The sequence below is a fragment of the Gigantopelta aegis genome, chromosome 12, assembly GCF_016097555.1.
Source record: "Gigantopelta aegis isolate Gae_Host chromosome 12, Gae_host_genome, whole genome shotgun sequence".
NCBI classification, from domain to species: Eukaryota; Metazoa; Mollusca; class Gastropoda; order Neomphalida; family Peltospiridae; genus Gigantopelta; species Gigantopelta aegis.
In genome coordinates, this window is record NC_054710.1 from 43,482,240 (window position 1) to 43,505,814 (window position 23,575).

General features: G+C 37.2%; 1 protein-coding gene across 1 annotated transcript in view; it reads left to right on the plus strand.

Moving 5' to 3' along the window:
* Nucleotides 1–1,844: 1,844 nt before the first annotated feature.
* LOC121386071 (twitchin-like) overlaps nt 1,845–23,575 on the plus strand; it is a 132,546-nt gene continuing 110,815 nt past the window's right edge. Inside the window, exons 1-4 of the mRNA XM_041516870.1 lie at nt 1,845–1,899; nt 2,909–3,101; nt 3,985–4,038; nt 6,654–6,835. Coding sequence (XP_041372804.1) covers nt 1,845–1,899; nt 2,909–3,101; nt 3,985–4,038; nt 6,654–6,835 — 484 coding nt within the window. The remainder of the gene's footprint in view (nt 1,900–2,908; nt 3,102–3,984; nt 4,039–6,653; nt 6,836–23,575) is intronic.

A 23,575-nucleotide genomic window follows, 5' to 3' on the forward strand; every position in this document is an offset into this window, starting at 1 on the left:
TGTCCTGTAAATAAGACAAGTAGTTTGGATAAATACTTGCCGGATGTCACTTAAATTTAGTAAACCTTTATTTGGGTTTGATTTCGTTTGCTACGTGGTGTTGATGGTCCCCTGTGGATCACTTACTAAATGCCCTTAATACTGTTTTGGCCATATGACAAATACAATAAATATCTCTAGCTGCACTATGACATTTATCAGCGGAGCTTTTCTTACAAACTGGTTCGCCTCACAACTCTCGCTGAAGCTAAGCGGGTATGTTTTTTTTATACAGTGCAATATTACAACGAAAAAAAACCCCAGAGTCTGTTTGGTTCATATTTGTAGCAAATATGTGGTAGCATTGGCGTAGCCGGTTGAGGTGGTGGTGGTGATGGTGATGGTGGTGGTGGTGTGTGTGTGTGTGGGGGGGGGGGGGCGCATGCCTCCCATCACACCTCTTCCCCACCATCATCTCTTATAATTGCCTGTCACCTCACAAATGACAACGTGGGTGCTTCCCCCAATATCATATATCCTGGCTACGCCAATGCATTGACACACACACACACACACACACACACACACACACACACACACACACACACACACACACACGCATGCATGCACCCGCACGCGAGCACACTGGTTTGCCACGTATCTTCCATAGACTTGGACTTGAAATGTATCATTTGTTATAACCCCAGTGCCAAACATGTTCCACTGAATAACATAGCTGCAACAATATATTTGTGATTTTGCATTAATTACGATTACAATATTGGTATATGCTGGTGATTTAAGCAGTAGATACTATATTATTTTCAATTCTGGCAGGATTTTCTCAAAAGAGCTTTTCTTATACAATTGTCTGGTGTCCGTGTGGTTTGATTGGATACAGCTGTGATGAGATGCACCCAGTAATCACTGTCATAACGGTGATGATATAAGGTACCCTGTCCCACCGTTGGCACCCGTAATGCCACGAAATGTATATTTCATAATTCTAAAAACGCACGTACCTGTAAGAAGTAAAGGTTATGATGACAATCTCTAGTCTATTTAGAGAGGGGTTCCAAGTTTTAACGTCACATACTCGTTTCACTTTATTGTAACTTTATGCAGATGCCATTTACACGTTTGTAGATAGCCAAACTTGGTGTCTGTGGCTTTAATTCGCCAAAGCGATCAATCGAAACTGGGACCCAGTTTGCTCATCTACTATTTTGACTGTTTTGCTAATTAACATCTGATGTTTTGTGTGTTCATCTTAAACTCTATTACTACGAAGATAATTTGAACTCAAAAGAAAACAAGGCATCACTGAAATTCGCGCGGGATGTTCCGCCAAATATCACGTATATATATATATCTATATATATATCTATATATATCTATATATATATATATATATATATATATATATATATATATATATATAAGTGATATTTGGCGGAACATCCCGCGCGAATTTCAGTGATGCCTTTTTTTCTTTATAATATATACCACAGCTAATCGTGGCTGGAAATAGAAATAGCCGATTGGATCCACTGACGGGGATTGATCTCCAATCGACCACGCATCAAGTGAGCGCTTTATCACTGGGCTTCGTCCCGCTCCCCTATCAGTTTGAACACGAATTATAATATAACTGGCTCATCCTGTTGCTGACATTTTCCAACACAAAGGGCGGGATCTAACGAACTGGTAGATTGCTCACCTGAAGTCGATGATTTTCAGTATTGATCGCCTGTTATGGACTCAGGTTTTTCCTTGTCCCAACAAGTGCCTCATGAATGGTACATCAGAGTTCGCGGTATATAAGATGACCCTCTAATCATCAATTCCAGCTTTAGCTCTCGACGATGAGTTCTCTCGGTAACTTTCGATCTGACTCGCTACTCCTTGGGTATGATGCTCGTATGTATAAGGTGCGCGGTGGAGTTCATTCCGAATTGTCGACATGGACTAAATTGTCACTGTAACCATAGTTTATGGCCAGTAGACACGACAGAGAAAGAGGATCAGGAAGCGGTGACTGGCAGTGCATTTCGGTGTGTGTGTGTGTGTGTGTGTATGTTCTGACTTCAAGACAGCAGAAGCTGCGCTAGTGACATCCCCATCTTCAGCGACATCAGCGATGACCACTACACTACACCAGTGGTAATTAGAGTATCTCTGCCATATAGATTCCTGGCTTTCAACTACCAGTGGCTGTTCTAGGAGGAATGATCCAGATCAGCAGCCAGTGGTGACTCTTAGAGCGTAATCCTGCCCAGAAAACCCCCAAAGCCGACGATGATAATACATGTACCCTACTGATAAAACGCTCGCTTGATGTGCCGTCGACTTAGGATCTATTCCCGTCGGTGGGCCCATTACCTTCTAGTTCCTGTCAGTGCACCACAACTAGTATATTAAAGGCCGTTGTATGTGTCTGAATTAACAAATTCTTGACATCCAACAGACGATGATTAATAAATGAATGTGCTTTAGTGGTGTCGTTAAACAAATCAAATTTAAACCTTTAGCGTCTGTTAAATAAAATGTTTTAGGGCACTCCAAAATATGTGTGAAAGGGTTGTGCACACCCATAATTATCTCTCTGAATGTGTGCCTGCACTAAAGAAAGTGGTTATTTGTTTTAAGTGTAAGTGTACAAATTGCAAACTATGGCAATTGTGACTGCCATTCTGAACCTTTAAGTCTTATTAAGAAAAATGTACAGCATAAAACACAACCCTTTCTTTCTGTACCACTCCACGGTTAATGGAAATGAGAGAATGTATATTGCTGCAAATTTAGGACTAACAGTGCAACATACAATACAGACAAAATGTTGTCTCTCTAACCACCTCCGACATTGTTAACGCAGTGAAGCATTTATATTTTCCTGGAAATATTAAAATAACTGTCTGTTTCTTTTTAGGTGGTCCAGACTCTGTTACACTCAATCCTTCACCACCTGGTTCTGTAGCAGAAGGAGACAGTCTGACTGTAACGTGTTCTGCTGCTGGCTGTAAACCACCATGTTCCTATTCCTGGACTCTGAGAAATCAGATGATCTCATCAACCTCTCTGTTAAAACTGACAAACATCAACAGGAGTCAGACAGGAAATGTGTACAGCGACAAATTCACTTATACCAAAGTCTAAAACTAAACAGTTTACACTGACAGTGTACTGTGAGTAGTGTAATTTAATATGCTAAATTTGTTATTTTTTTTTTATATAATGAACTATTAATTCTCCTCAAATCTTAAGAAACCTTTTAATATTCTTCCTTAGTTCAAAATGACCTGCAATAAACAATGTTAATTATATATGTAGCTCATTTTAATAGTGGTGTTTGTTTAAAACACGTTCAATGTGTTTGTTACGTAATAAAAATACATAATGTATACTGACTGGATTTGGACCTATTGCACAATTTGTATGGCATTTGACAATCCCGTGAACGGGATATAGACCACTGGTAAAGCACTCGCTTGATGTGTGGTCAGTATGGGATCTATCCCCGTCGGTGGTGTCTTAGAGCTATTTCTCGATCCAGCCCGTTCACCACGACTGGTATATCAAAGGCCATGATATGTGCTATTCTGTCTCTGGGATGATGCATATAAAATATCATTTGCTACTAATGGACAAATGTAGCAGATTTCCTCTCTAAGACTATATGTCATATTACCAAATGTTTGACATCCAATAGTCAATGATTAATATATCAATGTGCTCTAGTGGTGTTGTTAAAGAAAACAAAGTTTAACTTTGACAATCCCTTACCTTAACCATTCAGACAAATATGGCAGAAATAAATACAGTAATTGGACTGATTTGAATTGGGACTCTACACTAGACTGACTAAAGCCATCAACATGTGTGGAAACAGTAACAATACTAATGCTCAAATAGTTTAGAGTTAACCTTTTTCGTCTAGCTGGAGACAGACCCTGTATCAATGTCTCATGATTACTTTTTAACACCCATTTTATGTTTATTTTGTAGATGGTCCAGACAGTGTCCAACTGAACACCACTTCTCCACTGACAGTAAAGGAAGGTGACGATGTAGCTGTATCATGTGGAGCTACTAACTGTTCTCCATCATGTTCTTTCTCGTGGAGGTTTAAATCTCAGATACAATCAACCAGTTCTGCGCTGTCCTTAAAAAACATACAGAGATCAGCAGCTGGTGACTACACGTGTACTGCTAGGAACACAAACACACATAAATCATTAGACAAGACAATTACTCTGGATGTGCAATGTGAGTAAAATATTTCGTTTCAATATCAGAAAATTAATTCTTCATGTATATAGGTCTTTTATAAAAAAGTTAGGTACGATTTTCTATTTACATTGGGGTTCATGTGATGGGTTCACGCCGGAAAACCATGCTGTTACATCCATGCTTAATAATATTGTTAATTATTAATATATATATATATATATATATATGGATATCTAGTGCCTCGTTTATAGGACAGCTACTACCGCGGGGATGCTTTAATGTACAACATTTTGTAAAGCAAATATTTTATAGTACAAAGTGAAATGGAACTTTGGTAATAATTATTGGGTTTTTCATTCATTAGCCTGAAGAAATACATAGACAAAACTACATATATGTGGTTTTCTGATTTCTGTATTCCACTCGTGTATTTCCTACCGGAAACCCCTCTGCCGCATGTAGTTTTGTATTTATTACATACCCTAAATTGGAATTATTTTCCCAAATAATAATTTAGAAATTGTAACACTGCTAGCTAATGACGGGGATTTCTAAATTTACACAACTAGGTCAGCTGTGTTACTACGCGGACCGAAGAACCACCAATTATTACACATAGGAATATAGTTCTATTTAAACAATAAACAGAAATAAGAAAGAACGAGTGAAAAGTTACCTATAATTTTAATGATATTGTTTGAATGCCTTTTAAAGACAATGTAATAGCTAAAATTCACGAACAATATAATATTCAATTTGCTCGTAATACGTCAGAAAACCTTCAGCGTACCAGTTTTATCAACGAAGAAAAATGTCAAGAATTGTTCACTCAGTGTCTGAGTCGTCATCGGTGTGTTTTCTTTTGATGTTCATGGAATTATTCGTTGCTGAAAAGTTTAAGTTTATATTAAATGTGCCTCCATAAATCATCGCTCCACTGAAAAATCCGGTTGACAGTTCATTCAAGTGTTCTACGTGAGAAGACGGCATTGTTGCTAAAGTCGACAACAGTTACTTTTCGCACCCTTGTTTTGGCTTCGTACACAATAAATATAGCATATCTTACCGTAATTTCACTAGAAATCTATATTTCGTAAAAGGTGCAATTTTTTAATCACAAGATTTTGTTCAAAGACATCCAGGTGCATTAGTAATGTTAAGAAAAAAAAAATTCAAGAGCAATTTTACATTGGAATTTTTTCAAAAAGGAAACGTCATGTACCGAGTTTATGGTTATTGTAAGGAGATGCAAAGTGACGTCATTGGAATACTGACGTCATTTAAATTCAAAATTAGCTGTATTATTACAATGCTGCGCCACATTAAAATAAATACTAGTCTACTAACCTTGACCCCTGTTAAATTCCAATAACAAGCAGACAACGCTGTTTACAGGTCGGTACTCTTTTTATTTTTCATAATTCTGGACAAAATATTAATTTGAAGTTTTGAAAGATGAAAGAAATAAAATGTACCTTTTGTCAAATGTATCTTATCACAAAATTACGATTGGAGATGTTTTATTTATTGAAAAAGAATAAGAATTGGGTACGATGTAACGAAGCCAAAACAAGGGTCCAAAAAGTGACTGTCGTCGACCTTAACTATCGTGGATTAAAAGCTCGTTGGTTAGTAGTGTTCCCGTCTCAAGGTTTGGTATCGCGCTCATTAAATTGTAAATATTTGTCACCGTTTTCGTCTCTTTTCAGTTCAAATTTTCCACAAAATAACATTTTAAACAAACCAAGCATAAACTTTGTTTACATATCTCGAAGGGCATTCCCGGTAACCATGTGCTATAAACAGTAGCGTTGAATACGGTATAGTTCCGGCAGTTGAGTTGAATACGGAAAGTTGTATTCAATTCTTGTATTCAGAGCTGTATTTATATAGTAAGATTTAATGGGTATGTAATAAATACAAATGTTATATGAAGTTGAATTAGTGCAATGTTTTTAGATTCCAACACATTTTATACATTCCAGACGTTTGTTTTATGTTTTTCTTCACTATCCAATACTTAGTGTTATGAGTCATTGTGACTTTTGTTTATTTTTCATTTTAGTCAGCATAACCAGCTGTTGTTATAAAATAAGTATTGTTTTCATTATAATCTGTTTTAAATATTATCATAAGCTTAGAGTTGATAAATAATTTATATATACGTCACAGCATACCAAACATAAATTTCGCCTATCAACTCAGAATCTACCAATTTTTATGTTATAAAATATTTCCATTGTAATAATTAAATGTGTGATTGTTTTTAAAACTCTCAAGCAGCTCTCTATTCCATGTGAAATGGTATTTTTATATTTAATATATACACACGCACACACACTTGCAGACCAATCTTCAATCACATCTCTGACTTTGAACTCGCAGTCTACAAGTGTTACAGTTGATGAGCTGACTACTATGACTATGAGATGTGATGTTGTCAGTAATCCAGGACCTGACATCAAACTGTTGAACAACTCACAGACTCTGTGTGAAGTGACAAACTCTAAACAGTCTGAGTACACGTGGAACGAGGCTGGATGTCTGGATACAGGATACTATACGTGTGAAGCGGGAAACAACATCAAGTCAGCTGTCAGTGAAAGTGTGCAGCTTGTTGTGAGATGTGAGTTACACATTAGTATTAATAATGATTAATATGAAAATTATTGACCAAATGCTACTCACTAAGTTCTAACACAGTAAAACTAAAATGCGTTTGCTTTCTTAGTCAAATTACTAATATCGTGTCATACTTATTTTTGACCAAATAACGTGCACTTCGTACAATAATAGTACTTTAATTAGTTTGTTTATAGTATATTCATTCCACATTATATTATGTCATAACCCATTTTTCTGTTTATACCATTACCCATTTTATAAATTAGGCAATTTTCTCATAATTCTACTAACTGCGAAATACTACACAGAAAGAAAGATTCTGAGAAATATAATGGAGCACAGACTCCACCCTTGTTTAGTACATGTTGGTCTTTCTTTATCGTGTCCCAACAGAAATAGTTTTGTTGTAAAGCGTGCACCTAATGCTGTTTCTCATTGCAGCCAGTGCTCTTTATCTGGTAAACAAAGGCTGCCGTATCTACTATATGCGAGGTGGTGCATATAAAAATATTTTACTGCTAATAGAAAAGAGTAGCCCATGGAATGGCGTCAGTGGGTATCCTCTGTCGTTATCTCTGTGGTCCTTAAACACATGTCCGTAATTAAATATTTTGGTTCTTCATTATATAAAACATTTCTTCATCCCTCTTCCATTTCTAAACATTTTACTACTAGCAATAATACATACACAATTTGCATGCCAGAATAAAAAATATCTGTATGGGCGGGGCGTAGCCCATTGGTAAAGTGCTCGGCTGATGCACAGTTGGTCAAGGATCAAGTCCGATCAGTGGGCCCATTGGGCTGTTTGTCATTCCAGCCAGTGCACCACAACTGGCATACACAGATGATTAATAATCAATGTGCTCTAGTGGTGTCATTAAACAAAACAAACGTTAAGCAAAGCAAACTTTAATTATCTGTATGGAGGCAAATTGTAATTACATTTAGCTATCAATACATTTCAGGTTCACCAAGACTAGACCATCGGGTTCCATTCCAAAAAGAGTTTGCAGCAGCAGTGGGTGGCAGTGTGACTCTCAAGATATCAGTGATTGCCAATCCAACACCGACATTCTCCTGGAACAAACTGACGAATGGAAACAGAAATAATATTGGGTCTGGTAGTTCAGCTACAACTGACGTATCTGCTGTTGGAAAACTCACACTGACAAATGTTCAGCAGGGAGATATCGGTACCTACCAGGTTGTTGTGTTGTCAAATCGAGATAAACTCACAGATCTTGTTGAGAACCTCACACTTGATGTATCAGGTATGAGTAGATGGATAAGCTTCTTGTAGACTGTAGCGGTAGTTCATTGAGTTAATTATATTGGATCCTACTGTCACTATTTCATGGCATTAATGGTGTAGATGGATATGCTAGTGGTACACTGTAACTGTAGACCACTGAGTTATTGAAGGATGAATATGCTAGTTGTAAACTGTAACTGTAGGCCAATGAGTTATTCAAAGATAGATATGCTAGTTGTAAGCTGTAACTGTAGACCATTGAGTTAAAAGATGGATATGCTAGATGTAAACTGTAAATGTAAACCAATGCCTTATTGAAATGGGATCTCGCTGCCATTCTGTGAACGTCTTAATGTAACTCACACATCCCAGTGCTATACAACGTGTGAGTAAATGTGTGCTGGCTGCAGACTAAGTAGCTGTACAACACTGACGGGAATTGTTATTAAAATTTTATCTTACTACCACTCCAACCTCGTCTTTCTTTCAATTACTTTTAGGATCATATCTAATTGATTACATGCAACCAGATAGAAAAACCGTGTTCGTGTAGATAGGAAGAACTTAAGCATTTAATTATGGTTTTGCTGGCTTAGTTGAATTAGTATGGTTTTTTTTGGAGCGTTTTGTTCATGCTTCATCGTTTCGCTTAGACTGTATTACAATTGCATTTTAAATGTAATTTAATGTTTACAGATATCGTTTATAAGGTAAAACTTTATTTATATAGCGAATGCTTGGGAATGCGAATGTTTCAGTAAATATCTTTGTTTCTGGAAGGTGCTCCGAATATTCCCTCCGTTCTCACAGTATGGAGCAGTGACCCACACTCAGTCTCAGTTGCTTGGCTGGAGGGATTTAACGGAGGATCAGAGCAGACGTTTGTTGTACAATACCGAGGAGACACAACATCACGGTGGACAAATCTCACTGAAGTCATTCCAGAAAAAGGTGTTAACACAATTCAGAAAGCTGTTATATCAAATCTTCAACCTGAGACGAGATATCTGGTGCGGGTTTTGGCTTATAACAGATATGGATACAAAGACTTTACCAAGGCACATGGAGCTTTGACATTACCTCCAGGTAATAGTCATAATGCACACACTCTCAGAGAGAGTTTTGTTATACCGCTGGGCGACATGTAGTTCATCACTTTAGGTGAGAGGAATCACGTGGTCGACACCTAGGTGGTTGGATCTTGTCTTTCCCATCCCAGGCTGTAACCCCACGACAGATATATTAAAACATATTTCCTTATATGCGGTGTAGATGTAATATAAGTTAGTAAATGATGTTAATTGTTTACGACGTGCATTAAAAAAGAGCTTTATTTATGCACATAAATGTGGTGCTTAATAGTTTTTTTTCCATTTTTGTTTATAGTAAGCAATCGGTTTTTGTACATTAAAACTTCGCTACCATTCTCATCATTTAGCAATACTGCACCATGTTTCTGTGTGTGTCTGAGGGGTTGGTGGCGCATAATTATTACAGTGTTTCCATAACTTTAATGCGAACATGTTAAACTATTTTCCTGTATTTCTGGAAGTCGGTATAGCAGGTTTTTATTTCTTTTAATTATTATCGTTTTTAAATTTCTCTACAACAGACACATGTATTATTATTACAGAAGCCATGCTCTCAGTAAAATGTGTCTTTTTGTGATAATTGTTGTTTGTTTTATTAAAGGTGAATCTTTTCTACCAACCTCATCAAATAAATTAAGTGGGGAAGGAATTGCTTTAGGGATTGTGATAGGGATTGCTACTGCTGTCTTAACAGAGACTGCCTTTGTTATTTTGTGGAGACGAGGCTTTGTGTGTGCATCTTCAAAATCAGGTAAAACTAAAAAGGGAAACCTAACATATCAATGGAATGTAGTACATTTGTTTTACAGTTGATAATGCAGGTTATTTCTATTCTGTATATTAATATAGCACAAGTTGGATTATTCTGATGTAACCAATGCTCTCAAGTATACATATAACAAGTAAATTTAAAATATAAAAGGTGTATTGCTTTTGTTTACATGGTTTGGTATTTTGTCTTAGTTTTCTCAAGTATGCGATTTGATATATTTACCATTAATACTTTTTTTTACTGATTAACAAAGGAAGCGGGAACATTAATTTAGTTTATTTTGTTTAAAATAATTCTGTTTGAATCCCATTAGTTTTTTGTCTATTAAATGTATAAATATTTTGTAAACCTTTTACGTCCATTTTGACAGTCTACTTACCGAATTAATTGTGTCACGAAAACCGTTATTATTACTATTTTGGCGTGTCTTATGTTCTTAAGTATATTATTATCTTCGTGAACTTTTGGCAGGAATGGACATATGGGTAAAAGTTAAACACTGTTTACAAAGATTATCGCAGCATGTTTTTTTTTTTATTGTCTTAAATTCTTTCTCTGTTTCCCTGACAGATGGGCAGCAGTCTGAAGGTAATGTGTAAGTATAACATTTCGTCTTTAATTACTTTATTTGTAATTGGGAATCCTTTTCATACACACAGAAACAGACATATACACACTCACACAAGCCATGGCACGCACATGGATAATATAACTAAGAACAGATGCACACGCATAATGTGTATTGTTGTTTTATGTTCGAGGCAATGGATACCGAGCAAAATATCATCTGTTATGGAAGAAAATGGCCATACTAATTTCATTTTCTAAATGAATAAACATGAGACATTGTTTCTAAAATGTGACCTAATTCTTAATAAACACCCCTCCCTTAAAATACTTTGAATAGTTGCTTTATTACAGCCTTGAATCTAAATAGTCAAATTCCCAATGAGAGAAATATTTTGATATCTACATTTATGGTACTATACTTAGGCTTGTTGTTTTGTTACAGACATCAACATGCACCACTAAATGACACACGACGTGGGAACAGTACTGGTAAATTTATTATACTTTCATTACTGACTTGTTTATACATTCTCTTTATCTCTATATCCCATTTCATTGCGCGCGCACACACACACACACACACACACACACACACACGGATATATACACACACTATACATCTCCTTCCGCTGCATATACACACATTCGCACATTCCCACACACAACACATACACTCGCAAATACACGCATACATACTAAAGAAATACAGTCTATTTGATTTGTGTGTTTATTAACATGTTCTATTAACACATCACCTGTATTAATTATTTTGATATGATGCTACACTACTGGGAATTGTTTAATGGTGTTTTAATTTGTCAGCTGGTGTGTTACTTTTCAAATGCTGGTTATTGGTCCCATTACTTACAGTAGATGTATTGATGGTCTTACACCCATGTGGCGTTTTGAATCATATTTCTACATATATTTGTTGTATGATGTAAGACGTTCAGTGTATATGTATGAATGTATGAATGTATAAATGTATGTAGAGTATTACTGTGTTTTTCAGAACTCGGTAATTCAGATAACAAGACAAACACATACGAGGGACTTGGAACTCGAGAAGATACGCCGTATGCAAAAATTGAACTTTATGAAAATTTCAAGACATGAGGTATACATATCTTATTGGCGTATTAAATATTGATTTTATTGATGTCCCATACTGGTGTGAAATAAAGGTAAATATAAACAAGAAATTCTAAAACTATTAACTCTGCTTGTTTCTGGCAGGAAATGCAGCCCATTGTGACATCTTTCGGGTCAACTGCCAGAAAGACGTGCATGTCAGGTGGAAGTTTATGACACTAATAATTATTATTAACGAAGCTATGACTCGTAATGGGGATAATTAAATAAAAATTGTTAACACATGTATTATCATCTACAAAACATTAAAACTCGCATAACGTTTTGAAACATTTTGCCAGTGTCAATGTCTAGAGGAAGGTACCTCTGTACAGTAAGCAAATATTTGACAAAACATAATATAAGAATCTGTGCAAAGTTAAATACATAGAAGATGATATATACCAACAAGAGACGAAATGTTATAATGAGATCAAGCTGTGGTTTACAAAATATACTATCCAACTGTATTCTTTTGTAATTTTATTTTTATCTTGTTTCACATGTTTGTAGTTTCTTCACAGGCACGAACTGTTTATTGGCTTTTTATTCTTTCTTTTGTAGAAATCATTATTGTGATATACGTCACAGAATTATGTTGCACGACGTACGCGTAACTCTTTCACGAGGCCAAGTCACGATATGCTTAATGTCACATCACTGAGAGAAGTTATATTTATGCAATACCTGATATTTGGTGTGACAATAATCGACAAATTTAATCTAGAAAAGTGCATTTCCATAGTTTATTGAACAATATATATATATATATATATATATATATATATATATATATATATATATATATATATATATATATATATATATATGCAAATAGTCTTATATAACTGTAAATATTGTACATAGCTGTCTGTTTATAAAAATAGTCTTTGAGTTTGTATAATAAACTGCGTTCACATTTACACTTTACACTGGTTTAACTAAACTAGTATAACAAAACCAGTTTAAAGCCGCACACCCTAGTTCCATCCAGCGAAAATAAATTATAATTTGGTTAATCTACAAACCTGTAACACACTTAGATCACGTTTTTATCAAATGGAGTGAAAAAGCAGGTTTTATATCGATAAATACCATGGGAATCCCCATGTCCCAATTGCTTGAAATAATTTTGAATGTTAGTATTCTGATGTCACCGGTAGATGTCGCTCGAAGCACAACAATGCCTACGTCACGACAAATTTCACAGACTTGGGGTGCGTTCCTTTCACCTCTCCTGGACATGTTCCAACTGTTCTGTCCTGGTTGTATCCCCTCTCCAGATATCGTAAGACTTAGCACAATTATTGGTTTTAAGGGTTTGTAACGTTTTGTATTGAGACACTTACTTGTCTGAACTTTATTGTTACTGAAAATGTTCACGAACTGTGAAGAAATTTCTCACAAATGAACAACAAGCAAACGACAACAAATCGGATGTTGATTGCGCGAACCGTGCACGAGAAAACAAACCGAAATGATAACGGTCACGTGGTATACCAACGTCTGTGACGTTTACACAGGAAGATTCCCTCTAAAAATAGATTGGACCTCGCTTGCTTAACGGTTTTTTCACGAGTGCGCGCGGCATTTTAAGAAATACAAAAAATGCATTTCGTGGTTTTACAAACATCAGGATTACCAGAATTACCAAAAAGCACTTCAGGTGAATGGAAATGTGTATTCTAAATAATAAAATGTAAGTAAAGTGCAATTTTATTTGTGACAAAATGTGTTTAATAGCGAAAAACAATGCCGTAATGGTTAACAACTAGCCGTAACTAGGGCGTGTCCCTTTAACATGTATAAAGCGGAATCACATTGGCGTCACAGTCAGGATAAGCAGTAAGTGGTTTCGCAAGGACCTAACAGACTGGAAGTCCATTGTTGTTTTGATGTTTTGCGCAAGTGAGGAAAACTACACTTCTGCCTTATACCGATATGGCTGTCACACTGTCGTCATTTGCAACGAAAAGTGTTTTGGCTAAAGCAATCGAGTTAAACCAGTTTACTAGTAACTTGAGTAAGAGTGAACACAGCTATATTCGCTACATAATTATATATTGGTAGCAAATAGTCTTATAGTTGTAGATACATATTGTACATGGTTATGTATTGGCCTTCTAAACCTATTTTATGTTTATATTTGTAGTGACTGATGTATACTCGTTCGAGTATATTATTTTTAATTGTAACTTGCATGTATTGTATTTAACATACACGGTATGACTTTTCTAAACTATGGAATGACATGGAATTGTATTGGTAAGTTATGTTTCTGTTTAGCAGACGTGTTGTCAGGTTTGTTGTCCTATCTAGGTACGGCTTTCAAACTGAGATCATCATGGGGTTAGACAACTGGTAGTTAGACTGAGAAATCGGTAGCCAAAACACCCTGGGCTACCGCTAAGCTCGAGCCGTGAGATGCGTTTTTCCCCCAAGCAATGTGCCTTTATTATTAAAACAAATTATTTATGATTATTTTATGAATTGCAGTCGAAGATAAACAATGTTGAGATATGATCTTTGGCTGGGGTAATTGTTTTGCTTTACCGGAACCTGTTACTTATTTGTTGTTTTTTTGTTTTAGTTATCTCTGTGTTTTTGTCTTATGTTTATTACTTATATAAAGGCTTAAATTATTTTTATTTCGGTAAGTTTTATAATAAATAATTAAATTTATTTTTATTTTGTTGAATTACTTAAGTCTTATTATTAGAGTCAACTGTCTCTTACATCGGACCTGGATTTATCTCACACGATTTTGTATCACGCGTCCTGTTACATTTATAGATTTATAATACAGTAGGACCCAGTGATAATGTAAAAAACAAAAAAGCAGAACTGGAGTTTGACCTATGGCAAAGGTCAATGCATTTATTGCCCTTTATGGGGGCACTCCGGAATGATACCTACCTTAACGGCCTCGGTGCCGCAGTGGTTAAGCCATCGGACTACAGGCTCGTAGGTACAGGGTTCGCAGCCCAGTACCGGCTTCAACCCAGAGCGAGTTCTCAAGGGCTCAGTGGATAAAGCCACTACACTTTCTTCTCTCTGTATCTGCTGGCAATGCAGTATTGTTACATGCCCCTATACCACTAAGGTTTCGGGTATCTGCTGGCAATGCAGAAGGACCCAGTAATAATGTGAAAACAATGAAAGCAGATCTGGAGTTTGACCAATGGCAAATGCCAAGGAATTATTGCCCTTTATGAGGGCGCTCTGAAATTATACGTACCACCTTGGTGTAAACAGCTGTTTAGTAGTGTGTTTTGAAGCGTCTGTTAGTATAATATTACTTTGTCCGCCACTGTACGAGAAGAAAGGTGGTCATTTTTGTTGGGTTATTTTTTTCAGAAGATAGAGCATTGCAAAAATAATGGTTATAAGTAGTAGGGAGGCCTGTTGAGAGTCATGACCTACTTTCCCCTGATCACGTGACCTTGGTAGGAAACAATGGCCTTTGTATAGGTGGGTGCAGGTGTATGGTCTCGGTAGGAAACAATGGCTTTTGTGTAGGAAACAATGACACAATGGCTTTTGTATAGGAAACAATGGCCTTTGTATAGGTGGGTGCAGGTGTCTGACCTTGGTATGAAACAATGGCCTTTGTGTAGGAAACAATGGCCTTTGTATAGATTGGTGCAGGTGTCTGACCTTGGAAGGAAACAATGGCCTTTGTGTAGGAAACAATGACACAATGGCTTTTGTATAGGAAACAATGGCCTTTGTATAGGTGGGTGCAGGTGTCTGACCTTGGTATGAAACAATGGCCTTTGTGTAGGAAACAATGGCCTTTGTATAGATTGGTGCAGGTGTCTGACCTTGGTAGGAAACAATGGCCTTTGTATAGGTGGGTGCAGGTGTATGGTATCGGTAGAAACAATGGCTTTTGTGTAGGAAACAATGACACAATGGCTTTTGTATAGGAAACAATGGCCTTTGTATAGGTGGGTGCAGGTGTCTGACCTTGGTATGAAACAATGGCCTTTGTGTAGGAAACAATGGCCTTTGTATAGATTGGTGCAGGTGTCTGACCTTGGTAGGAAACAATGGCCTTTGTGTAGGAAACAATGGCCTTTGTATAGGCGGGTGCAGGTGTCTGACCTTGGTAGGAAACAATGGCCTTTGTATAGGTGGGTGCAGGTGTATGGTCTCGGTAGAAACAATGGCTTTTGTGTAGGAAACAATGACACAATGGCTTTTGTATAGGAAACAATGGTCTTTGTATAGGTGGGTGCAGGTGTCTGACCTTGGTATGAAACAATGGCCTTTGTGTAGGAAACAATGGCCTTTGTATAGATTGGTGCAGGTGTCTGACCTTGGTAGGAAACAATGGCCTTTGTGTAGGAAACAATAGCCTTTGTATAGGCGGGTGCAGGTGTCTGACCTTGGTAGGAAACAATGGCCTTTGTATAGGTGGGTGCAGGTGTATGGTCTCGGTAGGAAACAATGGCTTTTGTGTAGGAAACAATGACACAATGGTCTTTGTGTAGGTCATTTGAAGGATCGTTTCCTTTTTGTGTGTGGATGGGTAAATATATATTACCAATACTTCTCAAGCTTTCCACTTAAACAGAAAATAAATGGGTTTTTATCAACACACAACTGCATCAGGACATTTTAAAGTACAGTTATTTTATTATTTCGATATTTGATCTGTAGTCAGCGAGGAACCTTTCTACCATATCATTAGCTATCCCTACCAAATAACAGCAAGGGTTGTGTCTATAGACTATCCTTATACACCACAGCACATACCATGACCCATCATAGGACATTAGCTGAGGTAGGAAGTGAAACCGGCAGGTCTACTGAGAGTTCTTTCCACGTAAATGTGAGTCACAGTATAACATCCTTGTTGTTACATCTGGTGCCAATCGGAGCGAGGTTGTTGAGTCGGGACAGTATGCGGTATGTATCCCAATATGTGTATCGCTATTCGATACGTGTCCCAATACGTGGGTCGCTATACGATACGTGTCCCAATACGTATCCCAATACGTGGGTCGCTATACGATACGTATCCCAGTACGTGGGTCGCTATACGATACGTATCCCAATACGTGGGTAGCTATGCGATACGTTTCCCAACACATGGGTCGCTATGCGATACGTTTCCCAATACGTGGGTCGCTATGCGATACGTTTCCCAATACGTGGGTCGCTATACGATGCGTTTCCCAATACATGGGTCGCTATACGATACTTATCCCGATAATTAATGGTACTGAAGGACCCGAGGTTATAAAACTTAAGGGTCTTGATCCAAATCTCTATTGACACCACACGCATTTAATGTGTATGGCGTTGCCATGACTTTAAACGCTATAAATAGTTATTTCCCAAACTTTAGCTTACTTTCAAAATGATCACTATTAGTTAAAATGTGAAACTGTGCATTAGGAATGTCCTGCTTGGATGCCAATTGTTTATGGGTGGGGTGGGGGTGGGGGTGGGGGGGGGGGGGGGGGGGGGGGGGGGGGGGGGGGGTGTTGGGAGTAAAATCAAGCTAGGCAAAGTACATATTTGAAATCAGCACTCCAAAAATATAGTTTAAACACAAAATGTTTTATTAAAGTTTTTTATTTTATTAAAGCACGTCTAGGTGTTTGAAGCTGCTATCACATATTTTATCTTGCACATTCTGAAAGGACCGATGGTACACATGCAATTACAACATCTCAGGTAAATTCAAATAAGGCCTAAGTATAATAATTACATGGACGGCTTACAGGATGGGAATCTTACTATCTGATAAAATAATTTTCATGAGATTTTCCGATTCTCTATCAATCGTTATAGGCGTCTGACGAGAATGCACTGACATTCTCATCTGAAATGTGAATTAACATATAACCACCATATCCACTTCCCTTCCCAGCCGGTGACATCTTCCGACGCCTATGATATATATTGGAATAATATGGACATTTTCGAAAACTCTGTATGAAATAAAATTAGCAGATAACAATTTACAAGTATCTTGATGTTACGTAAATGAAAGTAATTCTTTGTTGAGCTGCAGATGAAAATGAAGTGTTGAGTATGCTGTAGAAACGGTAGTTCTTAAAGAAAGAAAACGTTTTACGTAACGACGAACTCTTATACGTCTTCGCAAGCCAAGGTACTATTCCGTGTAACAACGGTATTTTGTACCTTAGTAGAGTTACCTGAGTTAACTGATTCTGACCACTAGCGCCTTCTACAGGATATACATTTAAAGTGACGATTATATCCCTTACATCACTGACCAATCACGTTGTACGAGAAATAAATCTACCCCCCCCCCCCCCTCCCCCACCATATACAGTGAAATACGTGCACGGTTTAAAATGTAACCCAGTACCTCTGATAACTGTATAATTATTGGGAATGTTCAAATAAATATATATCTTTGATGTTGTTGGGTTTTCGTGGACAAAATAGCGTGGCAAACATTAGCACATGATCACATAATAATGTTTATGCTTTAGTTGTTTTTGGTGGGGGTTTTCCACATTGAAATAAATCATATTAATATAATACATTGCTTGCATTAGACTATACACTAATTACTTCAATGTTCATAATGCGTTGAATAACTGAAGAACATCGAATTATTTTAAATGACTATTAGCACTTCGCAGCTGATATCGAGTCGACTGCGGTCGAAGACCGATTAAACTAATTACTCAACAAAGAATGATAAATTTCTGGGCCACAATTGTATCAGGAAAACAAACAAAACTATCGTTTCTATTGCATGCATTTATGTTACAGGACTCATCCGTAAATGGACACAACTACACTTGGAACCAACATATCAAACAATTATTTAACAACCTAGGTATGACGGATATATGGTTGTCTCGAAGATTTTCAACAAAAAAACAACTTCTTGAATATATCAAATTGAGGCAGCATGACCAGTACCTTCAAACGTGGAACAATAACATTGCATCATCGTCTAGAGGAAAATATTATACAATTTTTAAAAATCAGCTAATTTTTGAAAAACACCTCACCATAATGCCTGAAAAACTATGGATCATTATTCTTAAATTCAGAACATCAAATCATTACCTCCCGATTGAAATAGGACGGTGGAATAATACACCAGTAGAAAATAGGTTATGCACACTTTGTGATTCTAACGATATTGGTGATGAATATCATTATCTATTCACTTGTGCCTTCTTTACTAAGTCTCGAAAAACACTACTAAAACAATATTATTATGTGAACCCCAGTACCCTAAAATTTCAAGAGTTAATGACTAGTAATAAAATAGGTGTCCTAAGAAAAGTCAGCAAATTAATTAAAGAAATTAATGATAAATTTAAAAGACCATAGCTATTTGTATCAACATATACCACATCACTCGAGTTAAATATGCTTTATTATTATATCACAGATATCCCTATTTTAATAAATCGAAATATACTAGTACATGACATTGTATAACAAATTATATAATGAACTTCAATTACTCTACTATGCCGAATATTATTGGCTTATTGCATATATGTATTTTTGTTATATCCACTCGTTGTAGTTCAGTATTAATGTATTTATATAATTTATCTATTCATATACTGTATTATTTACTATTTAATGTTCTCCTGTAAACCCTGTCCTGTCTTGTCACATATTATATTATGTAACTATTCATGTTTCCCCATATGCCGTTGCCTAACGGACTGGGTGTAATAAAGTTCTGTTCTGTTCTGTTCTGTTCCCACTCGCTTATGAGGTATAATTAGCGGGTTTTATCACTGAGCGCAAACTCCATTCATTACCGCGCGGAGATATTTATCTTATAAGTAAATTTCTGTGTATAGTTAAATACATCGATTCATATTGTAAATAGCAAACTACCCCCACCCCTACCCTGAGCTTACATCCCACGGCATATCAATTTTCGTTAATTTTAATTAAAGAAAGAAAGAAGTGTTTTATTTAACGACGCACTCAACACATTTTATTTACGGTTATATGGCGTCAGACATATGGTTAAGGACCACACATATTTTTTTAGAGGAAACCCGCTGTCGCCACATAGGCTACTCTTTTACGACAGGCAGTAAGGGATCTTTTATTTGCGCTTCCCACAGGCAGGATAGCACAAACCATGGCCTTTGTTGAACCAGTTATGGATCACTGATCAATGCAAGTGGTTTACACCTACCCATTGAGCCTTGCGGAGCACTCACTCAGAGTTTGGAGTCGGTATCTGGATTAAAAATTCCATGCCTCGACTGGGATCCGAAACCAGTACCTACCAGTCTGTAGACCGATGGCTTGCCACGACGCCGCCGAGGCCGGTTTAATTTTAATTAAAGACAGTCGTCATGGGCGGATCCAGGAAATATTTTTAGGGGGGGGACCAAAAAAGAAGGGCACATTGACTCGTCAAAAGGGCACCTTACTACAAGTTTTGATATTTACAATTAATATGAATTCCTACAGTTCTACGTCATAATATACTAGCAATAATGAAGTAAATTGGCGTCACTCGCGTTAGAACCTCAATGGGGCCCCATTGAGACTCAATAACACAGACACATATCTGCAAGCTTGCGCATGTACACGAAAATCTTGATTTCATTTATCTACAATATAATTATTGTTTACTTAAAAAAAAAAAAATTATACAAACAAAAAGGGCACTTGGACATTTTGAGGGCACTTGAACAATTTTTTGGGGGGACGCGTCCCCCTGGTCCCCCCCCCCCCCCCCCCCCCCTTGGATCCGCCCATGGTCGTATAACATTATAGTTAATGACCACACAGATGACAACTGAAACTCACTGTCGCCAGTCCAAGGGCTACTCTTTTCGATTACAAACACCATACCACATACAGGATAGTAGGCCTACATGTCCCGGCCTTTGTTACACCAGTTGTGGAGCACTGGCTGGAACGAGAAATAGCCCAATGCTTTCACCGTCGGGGATCGATCGTGCATCAAGCAAGCACTTTACCACTGCCCTCCACCCCACACACCTATAGTCGTACGAGAAAATTGTCCCACCTATGTTTTGTTGATTGTTTACTTACAGAACACCACGCACACTGTACCCGGAAGAAACCCAGTTTATACATATCAGTTTTATAATGGCTGTGTTACTGTACATAATAGTTTGTATCGCCGCTGTAAATCACGTTCTAGGTAAGTGTTTTGTACTTCTGTTTTTATAAAACAAATATTCCAAATTACGAAGTGCTAGCAACGAGTTTACGCGGAATATTAATACACACCGTACGTCAGAAGAAAACAAATCTCAAGCATGTAAAAAAGAATCCAGGTGAACGTTCAGCAAGCCGTTTTTCGCTAAACGTTCGCAAACTATTTTTACTCTTTTCTAAAGTGGTCGGTCGGTGTATGTGTAGCATACAACCATAGTAGCAAGCGTTAATGACAAACTGCTAACTGAACGTGTTCTACTATGATAGAATATTTCATAGATGCCTGTGTTGGTTATTGAATTGTTAGTTTGTTTTGTTTAACGACACCACAAAAGCACAGTCATTTATTGACTGGCTATTAGGTGTTAAAAGTTTGATAATTCTGACATACAGTCTTTACAAAATGAAGCTGTTAACGACACCCCAGCACACACAAACATATCAGCTACTGGGTGCAGTTTCCAGAGAAACAACCCGCTACATGTTATGTTCATTAGCACCCAGGCATCATTTCTAGATGTACATGATGTACATGACTACACCGATCACGGTCGTTGATGTACCAGTTGGTAGGCACTGGTTGGGACTAGAGGAAATGCAGTCAGCAAATGGATCCACCGACCCACGCACCTCATTAATGGGTTGTATAAAAGCAATAGTCCGGGGGCATAGACCGATAATTTCCCTCGTCTTATAATTTCACATATGTTTATTTTTTATATTTCGAGAGCACTTGTCACTAAAAACAAAAACATATTTTACTAAAGAATTTAAGTGAAAGAAATAATTTGAAATCGTCTTTAAAATCACACTTATAATGACACACACACACACACACACACACACACATATATATATATATATAGGCACACACACATAAAATTAATTAACGTTTAACGACACACCAGCACCAAGAAGCGACTAAAATCATTTATTTATCTTACTATAATTTCTATCTTTAATACCAAATTATAAATGTGAGATTTGCAGTATACCAGGCAATACAGTACATTAGAGTAAATTGTTCTACAGAGCAGGCCCGTAGCCAGGATTTTGAGGTGTGTGTGGGGAGGGGGGGGGGGGGCGTTTAGGCTCACACAATGGCGCGAAGCGCCCGAGTTGCTTAAGGGGTCCGGGGGCATATTGAAAGAAAAAGCCACCGGTGGGAGGGAGTCGACCGACCCCCCATTGGCTATGGGCCTGCAGAGTGTTTATTCTGAAATATAAGGTGATGATGCGGATACTTAATGCTAATATCATCAGATCATTTTTTCTCAGGAAATCAACGATGGATTGTTTTGGTATTTTTATTTTACTCTATTACTGTATTTGGTAATAAATATGTGTGTGCATTATGTACTAACACACACACACAAACACACACACACACACACACGCACGCGCGCGCGCACGCACGCATGCATGAAAGCAAGCAAGCAAGCACACACAGACACAAAAACAAAAATCGCATTCATCATAAAGCACATTCTCAAAAGTCAAAACTGCTACTTTTTAATATATCAATTAATAACACATTAAATATATGTTTCCAGGTAGATGTTGGCAAAAAATAGGTAGAGTAATGAAACAATTAAAAACAAGAATAAAGTAATACGTCGAAAACAAAGTTCAGTCCTTTTTAGTTGGTAGGGTCGGGTTCCCCGGAAAACGCTTTTTCATATTTTTTAAGGCATAAATCTAAAAATTTAAAACTTATTTTTGTTACATCAACAGCAAACCCATTTTCTCCATACCATCCCCACCTCTGACTTCTTGGAGTTAGATTGCACGTTGTTTGTGGTGAGATCTTTTTACGCAGACTGTCTCATAATAAATAAAATTTGGTAAAGCCCAACACACAAATAAAGATTTATTAAAATAATATTTCGTTAAAATACTTTCGTTTTGCGTTCTTCTAAAAAGGGGAAAAAATACCTCCCTAACTATGTGTGTGCAATATATATATATCAGGGCTCACACGACCGGGCGAAGTGAGCCCAAACTTCGCTCTGACCAGCCTGACTTCGCCGTGCCAGTCACAATAAGGCGAAATCTGTGTCGCCTTTTTAAAAATAGTCATTACATGCAATGTACACATCACGGATGAATGGTGAAGAACTTGAGGAACACCTATTCATAGATAATAATTAAGTGTGAAGTGTCTGGGAGTTTGAAGAGAGACTGGCGCCACAAAATCATGCAACAGGCTCACAGATACCGGTAGACTGTCTAGCTCAGACAACACTAATAGTTGGCCTAAACGTGCTACCGACTGTGCTGGAAATTGTACAAGGGTGGGGATCTAGACTATGGCGAATGATTTTTTTTAGAGAGTTTGGGTCATGCTCCACCGGAAAATACATTGAAAAGAAATTATTCGTTTGGAGCAGCAGACATCGACGTAAAACAAAATGCGGGTAGTAATTAACTAGCTTTACGTAGACTTTGTCATAATGAATAAATTTAATATACAAAACAGATGTCGAAATTAAAAAATAATACAAGCAAAACGGTCCTAGTGGATTCATAATAAAAGGTAACCTGTCCTACACACCTAGCGGCCACCTAAACTGGATCCCCAAGTCGCTAAAGTGCCCGTGTTAAGCGACCACTGTAAATTCTATAAACATTTTGTTTTATTTTGAACAAGTGATAACGTGCAGCAGATAAGCAATTTTCACACCTTCACATATACTAGTATCCACTCGGTCTGAAACTGTGACTGTGGTCCGTATTTAATTGCCTCTGGGT